Genomic DNA, 8,144 nt, shown 5'->3' on the forward strand with positions numbered 1-8,144 from the left:
GCATCAGATGCTCTCGAGATCTCTCTACTACTATTTTCTAACACGCCCGAGATGCTTCTCCAGTAATTTTCGGGAGGGAGCCTGAGATTGCACCGTCTCTAAGTATGGGTGCTCAGTGAGAGCATCTACAACCGGCATCCTCAAATCCTTCTCAAACGTCTGCGGACGCAATCGTCAATGACCGGACATGAGAGAGAATAAAAAAGTGATCCAACTAGACCTCCTCATATCGTCTCTATATGTCTGTGATGTCCGTGAACCCTCATACTGAGGACAAATATAGGGAGGATATGAGGCTCCAGGACATGCCCGAACAGTCCGCTACGTAGGACGCGGCTTACCCCGGACCATTTTTCTCTCTCTTTATTCTTTCCTTTTCTTCACCCTCTTTATCTCTACCAATCACATGCAAGTGACTGGACATATGAGGAACAAAATAAAAAATGTGGCTGCATGGACAGATAAATAGGGGCTCAAACGGACACGCCCTATCACTGACCAGGCATGTCCGCGGGGTTTTAGGGGTTCGGATTTGGTAATTCTAGCTGCAGATGTTCTGAGGTCCTCTACAAACTACGGACCTGACCGGCCTCTACACACTGTGGCCAAACTCTTTTTTACTCTTCAAAACAAAGTGGGAATATGTTTGTCAAAATAAAAGAATTCTCTAGCATTGTGCTTGCCAAATATATATCGTTCTCATAATTTTGTCTAAATCTACAAAGAAAATATGGCATGAAAAAAGAATCATGATAAACTATTCCATATCCCTGGTGACGGCCGATCGGACGGCCAGGAGGGCGCTGACAAACGCGGTGAGCGAGGACCTCTGGCTCACCCGACACTCACATGGCCAAAAGCCGAGCTGTTGGATGCGGCTGGGCTGGGGCGGAGCTGAGCCGACCGTCGGGATCCGCCTCTCTCCTCTGGAAGCCCCAAGGGCCAAATTCCGTCCCCCCATGGCGAAAAGCTCCCTCCTTTTCCTCCCCACGCCTCTTTATTTCCCACCTCCCCCCTCGTCTCTCCGTCTCTTCGCCCCAACTGGCCTCGGCCTGTCCCTCCTCCAAGTCCACCCATTCGCCTCAATCGGCGCCTCCGGGTTCTCCAGCCTCCCTCCAGTCCCGCGGTACGGATCTGCCTGCGCCCCTCGCTGGTTCTTGCTTTAGTGCCCAACTCTGTAACATTTTTCACTCGCTGTACTTGTTTTGCTGTGGAGATGTGTGGAGGAGTTCAGAGTTTCTTTGTGTGCTTGGCCGATGGGGTTGTTTTTGGTTCTGTTTGGGCTCTGCTGGATAATAGTCTGAAGCCTGAAGGCGATAGGAACCATGTGTGTGTGTGTGTGTGTGTGTGGAACCTTGAGGTTGCAGGATGCTTTGCCTGTCTTGATTTAGTGGCTCTCCTGGCTAAATGAATGGATTTTGGTGGTAATTTGGCAAACTGAAACGTTTGTGAATTTAGTCGCGAAGTTGGTAGGCAGATTGATGTGTTTGCAGTAAAGCTTGTTAACTTTTATTCTCCATATAATCCATGATGCCCAGCTCTGTAGCATTTTTCACTCGCTATACTTATGTTCCTGTGGACTGTCGAGATGTGAGCAGGAGTTCAGAGTTTCTTTGTGCTTGGCCGATGGAGCAGTTTTTGGCTCTGTTTGGGCTGTGTTGGATAGTAGTCTGAAGCCTGAAGGCGATAGGAACCATGTGTGTGTGTGTGTGTCTCTCTCTCTCTCTCTCTCTCTCTATATATATATATATATATATATATATATATATATATATATATATATATATATATATATATATATATATATATATATATATATATATATATATATATATATATATATATATATAACCTTGAGGTTGCAGTATGCTTTGTCTTGGTTTAGTGGTTCTCCTGGCTAAATGAATGGATTCTATTCGTAAATTGGCAGACTAAAATTACATTTGTGAATTTAGTCGCAAAGTTGGCAGGCAGATTGATGTCTTTTTGCAGTAAAGCATGTTAACTTTTATTCTCCATATAATCCATGATGCATACTGTAAGCTGCTTTGTTTGTCTTATTTCGGCAGTTCCTGTACTTCACATTAGTTGAGGCTTTAAACCAAGAATTTATTAAGTCCTTGGAATTCCTAAGAGAATTAAAGGAAGTCTGCTGCCGTGCTTGCAATAGCTGGAAACAATCGAGTCATGTTGATGTTGTCAGGCATGTTAGGATTCAGCTTGGCATGGATTTGGATCAAATTTGCATTCTGATATAGGTTGTTTCTTGGATTTGGCTGCCGGTGTTGTACACATGATGCTTGTCATTTTTGTCTCTTAGAGTCGGCTCATTTTTCTTTTCATGTGGTCCCCTTCATTAGTATTTTTGTGTCGAGTAAATCCTAGTATGAGAAGAACGCATGTGGACATAACTACCAACTTATCACCATGCATATGTATCTATATCCTAGTTTCTCTATTTAACCCAGCATACAAATATAATAAATCCTTTGTTTCCCTAAGAAGTCGAAGCTCGAGATGTTGAGAAAAGATCAATTTCTTCCACTTGTCCCACTAAACTGTGCCAGGAAGTTTTAACATGTATGACTGCAACTCAAATTTACAGTATAGGTAGTGAAACTAGCTGTATTGGTTTTAAAGTAGCACTACTAGCTACTAAGCGCTAATTCATGTTCATCTCAAGCAAACACCATAGCTCAAATTCTAATCATGATTCACCATTTCCTCATGTACATTAATGAACTGAAAATACATGCACCGCCTGATCAGATATATGTTTGATGTATTCCTGTTAGCATTTTTGTCCAAGGTCATATGAACTGGTACTTGTTAATCTCATACTTCTGGATTTCCTTACAAGTTTTTGAATCACTTTATTATTTTCACCTGTGGTTCTTGCTCTATTTCAGAAACATTAAGTTGGTTGTGGATGAGTAGGCTTGATACTTAAGTCTTTTGAGTTCTCCTTCATATTTAAGAAACATTAGCTTCTGTCAGTTGTTTTCTTTTTATCAGTTCTTATTTTGTGTAGCTAAATTTTGCCTGCTACTTGACTTTCTTGCAGATCTCAGAGGACGTTTAATTGCATGATATGAAGTCTGTTTGTGGATTCCCTTTTATGCATAAGATGCAGTGCACATGATTTTTGCCCGTAGTGCTGCAACATCACGATTTCTCACTTGGGACCAGCAAGCCTAAGGCTCATGGACAGAGCTGATACTTCAGGCTTCATCGGTAGTGGCTCGAATTGCAAGAATATTGACGTGTACTTCCATTTTGTGTATACTATATACTTTCTTGGTGGTGAAGTTGTTAAACTGGGGTTTTGATTATTCGGCCACTGGACAGCGCTCTAGTCTTTCTCTGTCCTAGTCCTACATTATACACATATATATTTACTGGGATGGACCTTAATATGACAAATCTTTGGCTTCATGGGAAGGAACATATAGCCGCTTCATTCTCTCAAGCTGAACAGAGCTCAGAAGCAGTCGAGACTTCTAGAAAATCATTTGGGCAGAGGAGTCGAAGTTCCCCTGTTCCTGATGATGACTGCAGGCTGGTCCTAGGACTTGGACCAATGCCAAATCTGTATTCCGCTGATAGCCAATCATCCGGTGGCAACAAAGTTAAATTATCTGGAATTTTGTTCACCCAACATTGTACTGCAAGTGATCCTGGGTTACTGGTGGGGACTTCAAGAGGCAGCTCAAGAAATTTGCAGTCCACAACACTGCCTGGCCGCAAGGAGCATTCACACAAAAGAAAAAATGGTGTTGTCTTCCCACATATTGGCGAGGGATCAACTTCAGCCAAAAGGAAGTCAGGTGATTATCAGCTATCACCTCTGTTTGCTCCAAGATCAGATGTTCTTTTTATTGATAGAACAATGGCAGAGCCTGATGTCCAGCAACACCTTGGAACCGGATATGAGGCCGATCATGATTTATCTCTTGATCAGCACGGGGTTGAGCACAGCCCCGAGCCCTCTGCAACAACTGGCTGTTCTTTTGCTGCAACTTCAGATACAATAGATAGCACTGATAATGGGGAGCAGAAAAGTCATCAGCGCCATCTCAAGAAGTGTCGGTTCAATGGGTGTTCCAAGGGCGGAAGGGGTGCATCAGGACTCTGCATTTCCCATGGCGGCGGTCACCGGTGCCAAAAGCCAGGTTGCAATAAAGGGGCCGAGAGCCGAACGGCGTACTGCAAATCGCACGGAGGAGGAAAGCGGTGCCAAGAGCTAGGCTGCACCAAAAGCGCCGAAGGGAAGACAGAGTTCTGCATCGCTCACGGCGGTGGGCACCGGTGCGGGGTTCCGGAGTGCTCCAAAGCAGCCCGGGGAAGATCGGGACTTTGCATAAAACACGGCGGAGGGAAGAGGTGCATGACGGAGGGCTGCACCAGGAGCGCCGAAGGGTATCCTGGGGTGTGCATCGTGCACGGAGGTGGTCGCCGGTGCCAGTACCCGGACTGCAGCAAGGGAGCACAGGGAGGCACCCTGTTCTGCAAGTCCCATGGTGGGGGCAAACGGTGCGTATCTGAAGGTTGCACCAAAGGGGCCGAGGGCAGCACGTTGCTATGCAAAGGGCATGGCGGCGGAAAGAGGTGCCTCTTCGAGGGAGACGCGGCGTGTCCTAAGAGTGTTCACGGCGGGACCAGCTTCTGCGTGGTGCATGGAGGAGGCAAAAGGTGTGTGGCACCAGGGTGCACCAAGAGCGCTCGCGGTCGCACTGACTGCTGCGTGAGGCATGGCGGTGGCAAGCGCTGCAAATCAGATGGGTGCGACAAGAGCGCGCAGGGGAGCACGGACTTGTGCAAGGCGCACGGCGGGGGCAAGCGGTGCGCCTGGAGCGCCGGCTGTGACAAGTTTGCCAGGGGGAGGAGCGGCCTGTGCTCTGCTCATGGAAACCTGACGGCCTCGAAGCAGACCGGAAGCATGATCGGGCATGGCCTCTTCAGCGGGATCGTCTCTTCTTCCTCGACGCCGGGCAGCGGCATGGACCGAGTGATCTCCTCTTCTCTCCCTGGCGCCTCGTCAGATTGCTGCGGCGAGTCGTTGGAACTCATGCAGAGTGGCAGGCTCATACCGCCACAGCTGCTGGTTCCTGGCTCCCTGCAGAAACCATCGTCTTCGTTTAACCTGCCGGGCAATGGCCAAGAAGGAGGTGGTGGTAGCCGGGACCAGAGCTTCGGGTTCGTCGTGCCGGAGGGAAGGGTGCACGGCGGAGGGCTCATGTCGATGCTCCGAGCAGGACACCTGGGAAGCAACATCAACATCCCGGAATCCTGATGAAAATGACACATATTCTGTGTGTGTGCCTTGTGCTTTTGCGCCCAGCAACCGTATGATGCTTTAGTGTACAGAGCTTCACTGTACTTGTTCGTCTATGAACGAAATTGCATTATCATGAACTTGTATTGGTACGCAAATAGTCCGCCTCGTCTGCAGGCTCTGGCGCGACGTCATCGACGAGCACACCACGGAGATGCAGAGCCGCGCCACGGCCCTCCTCTGGGATTCCTGTCCAAGTCGTCGACGACGAGCTACAAAGAGCTATGGCGTCGGGACAAAGCGGTACCATACATGCGCCCCAGTAGTAGCCTGCATCTCATCGGCACGTGCAATGGTCTTCTCTGCCTGTGCGACAACAAGACGGCTCCCGGCGGTGCCGTCACCCTGGTCAACCCGGCCACCGACGAGGAGCTGCCCGTCCTGCCGCTGCCTTGCGCATGCCCGTTTGTCCCGTCTTTGGAGAGATGCACCTACTGGGAGAACTGGCACAAGGCGTACCACCCTACGTCCGGGCAGTACAAGGTGGTGCACATCCCATGTAGCATCAGCGAGGAATACAAGTTCGACGCCCTGCACGTGCTCACGCTAGGGGAGGCGTCGTGGCGGGAGGTTCCCGCTGGTCCTGCAGAGGGTGCGAGCTGCAACCTCGGCGCCGGCATAGTCAGCGTCGACGGCGCGACTTATTGGGTCGTAGAGAATGCCGGAGCGAGCTGGGTCGTGTCATTTGACCTCGACAACGAGGCGGTCGCCCGTGTCAAGGGGCTGCCCGGGCATCCCGCTGGGCCTGAAAACTACCACCTGACGGAGGTGCACGGGAGGCTGGGCATTGTTGTCCATGGCCTTTCGAGAATGACAGAGGTGTGGGTTCTGGACAAGGGGCAGCGAAAGTGGAGCTGTCGGTACAACCTTACGCGGCATGAGGTCACGCGGCCATACTTCGTGTATGGCGAGTGCATCTTGACATTGGAGGAGAGCTTGATACGTGGGCACTACAGACATAAAGGCATGTGGGCATCCAACAAGGCGGTGCCTGTGCGGGTCAGTCACCGGGCTCATGGGACGCGGCTCGCGGTGATAGATGACGAATGGTGCCAGACATTGCCCTACGTCAAGACGATGGAGCCACTTAGCATTTATATGCTGCCAATTGATAACGCCTAATGAGGATGTTCTGTCTTTCCTTGACAAATTAGTTCTTCTAAGACGGAGGAGAGGAGCCGCCCCTTGCCGTGTTGTTTTCTTTTTAGAATTTGCTATCTTTAGGAGAATGATTTTCATTTTGGCTTCCATCATATTTTTTTTGACTCTTCTATTTTTCTTCTCTATTGTCCATGTTTGTTGTTAGGTTTCTACTTATTTTTATATTCTGGTCAACGAAAATCCTAGATTTACGGGCAGGTTCTACTCAGCTGCTTTGGTTAAGTCTATTTGGTCCATAGAGAATCAAATTGATTTACCAATAAGTGTCAAATGCTATGGTTCTTTCATATGACTTCTGAATTCATTCAGAAGTAATTCGTCGAGATCGTGCACTCTTTTCTTATTTATCTAAAGGACAGTGCTAACTTCCACACGTACTGAAATTAAGCAACAGATCTGCACGATTCCTCCCTAGCTTGCATGCATGCATTAGCTTCATCTTATTTTGTTTCTTTTTTCTGTGCATGTCCACTATCCATTAGCAGTTAATTAGCAACTACTAATCATATACATGCAGGAAAAACGAAATTGATGATGTCATCAAAGATTTTTTCCAATGCAAAAATTTAAAATATTTTGTAGCTCAAACCGTTGGTCTGATTAAAAAATTGTTTTTCCATAAAAGATTCGTCTCGACGAGACCTTCGAAACTAGATCCCATGTTGGTATATTTCAATGATATTTTTTTCGGGTCAAAAGTTATCACGCGTGTGCTACACAAGTTATCATGCGGCTGTATATAAGTTATCATGTTATTTATACAGAACTTACTGAGACATAAACGATAGTTCTTGTATTTTTCTCTTCACATGCACATGGATGCATGCATTAGAAGGGGGAAAATGGATGCATCCTTGATTCTACATATTTCAAAACTTTAAAAATGTGATATAGATCAAAGCGTCGGTCTGATCAAAAAAATGTTTTCACATAAAAAATCAGTTGCGACGAGACTTACCAAACTAGATCCCATGTTGATATGTCCTGACGATTTTTTTTCTGTGCAAATAGTTACCAAGCCTGGGCTAAGTAAGTTATCAGCTTAGATGTGTGTCTACTATCATGTTATTTACACATGAGTTACAGTGGTACATTTTCAACAACTATTTTTTTCAGGACAAATTTACCGCGGTGTTTGTGCGCGAGGTACCATGTCTGTGGTTAATATATTACCATGCTATTTATGCATAAGTTATCGAGGTTATGTTTTCAAACAACTTCCTCCCCCGAGGTCAAAGTTATCATGGTGTTTGTACATGAGTTATCAAGTCTATGGTACGTATATTATCTTGACATTTGTACGGAAGTTATCGGGAGGGGTATGTTTTCAAAATACTTTCTCCCCTCCCACCACCCCGGAATCAAAGTTGCAGTGGTATTTATGCATAAGTTATCACGTATAAGGTGCGTACAGTACCAAGCTATTTACATGAAAGTTCCCAGGTGTTTTTAAACACCTTCCCACATCCCACACCCGTCACCAAAGTTACTAAGATTAGGGTACAAAAGTTGTCAGATTTGTGGTGTGTGAGTTACCGGGGGGTATATTTCATCAACCCCTCCCCCCACCCCCCACCCCTCCCCCCCACCCCCCGATCGCCAAAGTTATCAGGACTGGGTTACATAAGTTATCATATCTGCAACGTGT

The 8,144-nt window shown here is 47.0% G+C and overlaps 1 protein-coding gene and 1 long non-coding RNA gene across 2 annotated transcripts; both read left to right on the forward strand.

The window, feature by feature from the left end:
* Positions 1 to 936: 936 nt before the first annotated feature.
* Positions 937 to 3,169, forward strand: LOC119356895. Its single transcript, XR_005172077.1, has 2 exons — positions 937 to 1,126; positions 3,065 to 3,169. It is a non-coding gene; the product is annotated as an uncharacterized LOC119356895 (long non-coding RNA).
* An 89-nt stretch (positions 3,170 to 3,258) lies between these two features.
* On the forward strand, positions 3,259 to 5,427 carry LOC119356894. Its single transcript, XM_037623884.1, has one exon. The coding sequence runs from the start codon at positions 3,404 to 3,406 to the stop codon at positions 5,291 to 5,293; it is 1,890 nt and encodes a 629-aa protein (XP_037479781.1). The 5' UTR covers positions 3,259 to 3,403; the 3' UTR covers positions 5,294 to 5,427.
* The last annotated feature ends 2,717 nt before the right edge of the window (positions 5,428 to 8,144 follow it).

This window comes from Triticum dicoccoides, chromosome 2A (genome assembly GCF_002162155.2).
Source record: "Triticum dicoccoides isolate Atlit2015 ecotype Zavitan chromosome 2A, WEW_v2.0, whole genome shotgun sequence".
In the NCBI taxonomy this organism is placed as follows: Eukaryota; Viridiplantae; Streptophyta; class Magnoliopsida; order Poales; family Poaceae; genus Triticum; species Triticum dicoccoides.